Genomic DNA, 1,337 nt, shown 5'->3' on the forward strand with positions numbered 1-1,337 from the left:
ACTGGGACTACATGTGGGAATTCTCGAGCAATGTAAGACAGAGTTACAAATGGTGATATGGCTAGACCAGACCAGACATACATCTAATGATTCGTCTTCAATGTAGGCTTGTTCTGACTCGTACGCTGGTACGGCTGCCTTCTCCGAGTTGGAAACTCAAGCCCTGAACCGTGTCATGCAGCAGTACGCATCGAGCATGGTTCTGTACCTCGCTGTTCACACTTACGGCGATATGATCCTGTACCCCTATGGATACGCCTGGCCTTTTATTCCGGTGTCGAACCAAGCCGCTCACATTGCCCTTGGAGAGCAGGCCCGCAGTGCGGTTTCTGCCGTCGGTGGGCCACTTTACGTTGTCGGTAATAGTGCCGAGATCCTGTACACCGCCACTGGTTGCAGTGATGACTACGCAGCAGGAGTTATTGGATCCCGATTCGCTTTCACGCTCGAGCTAACTGGAGGAGGATCAACCGGATTCGACCTTCCTGCTAGCCAGATTATGGCTGTTGCATCTCAAACATTCCAGATCTTCCGCACCATGGCCAACAACGCGTAAACAACGTGTCTTTTCACAGTGAAATGTCATGTTGATCGTACAATGATAGTCTGAAAGGATTATACCGTGAAAGAAAGAATAAAATTATCTAATTTATACATGGCTTGGCCAGCATGGCGCCAGTAACTTATTTTCCACCAGGTTATGTCCAGAATTAGTGAGGTTTGCCTTGACATGATCCCATTTACAATATCTGGGAACTTGCCGTTCTATGCGCCAAGTTACAGCTAGACTTATCTAACTTGTATGGAATCTATCTAACTTATATCTTATGGAACTTATCTAACTTGTATGGAATCTATCAGGAGTTGTCTTTTAGTTGATGGATCTTGCTGTCAGATACAGTTATGCAATTTATTTTGGCCACAAGTGTGAATAATTAAACGATGTCATTGACATCGCTAATCGTTTGCAACTTATCTGCGTCAACGATTAGCACACAACAGGAACACAATGCACTACATCTGCACTCTGCGGCTCAAGTTATCTAATGATAAGAGTTTTTTTGTACTGCCATAACAATTACCTACATTAATCGTTACGGTCAATCTTAAACGTTTTTGTGATTGAATTTGTGGGTTTTTTGAGAATTTGGCACTCAGAGATTAGGAGCATCGTAAAGTATAAATTCGCCTGTTTTGTTCCCATTTGACTTTGGTGTTGATTACCGACTGGCAAACGATGAAGTTCTGTGCTGTGTTTCTGGCCGTCCTGGTCCTGGCCGTGCTGAGCCACGGTGGCTCGGCCGAGCAGGTGTCCTATCGCGAGTGAGTTTGGCTCT

At 45.1% G+C, this 1,337-nt stretch overlaps 1 protein-coding gene across 1 annotated transcript; it reads left to right on the forward strand.

Annotated features, from left to right (window-relative positions):
- Positions 1–5: 5 nt before the first annotated feature.
- On the forward strand, positions 6–556 carry LOC128277195 (carboxypeptidase B-like; the record flags this gene model as incomplete). Its single annotated transcript, XM_053015636.1, has 2 exons — positions 6–32; positions 107–556. Coding segments are annotated over 2 exons (477 nt in total), but the record flags the coding sequence as incomplete, so codon positions are not given.
- Between the last annotated feature and the right edge of the window lie 781 nt (positions 557–1,337).

This window comes from Anopheles cruzii, unplaced genomic scaffold, assembly GCF_943734635.1.
Source record: "Anopheles cruzii unplaced genomic scaffold, idAnoCruzAS_RS32_06 scaffold04528_ctg1, whole genome shotgun sequence".
NCBI lineage: Eukaryota > Metazoa > Arthropoda > Insecta > Diptera > Culicidae > Anopheles > Anopheles cruzii.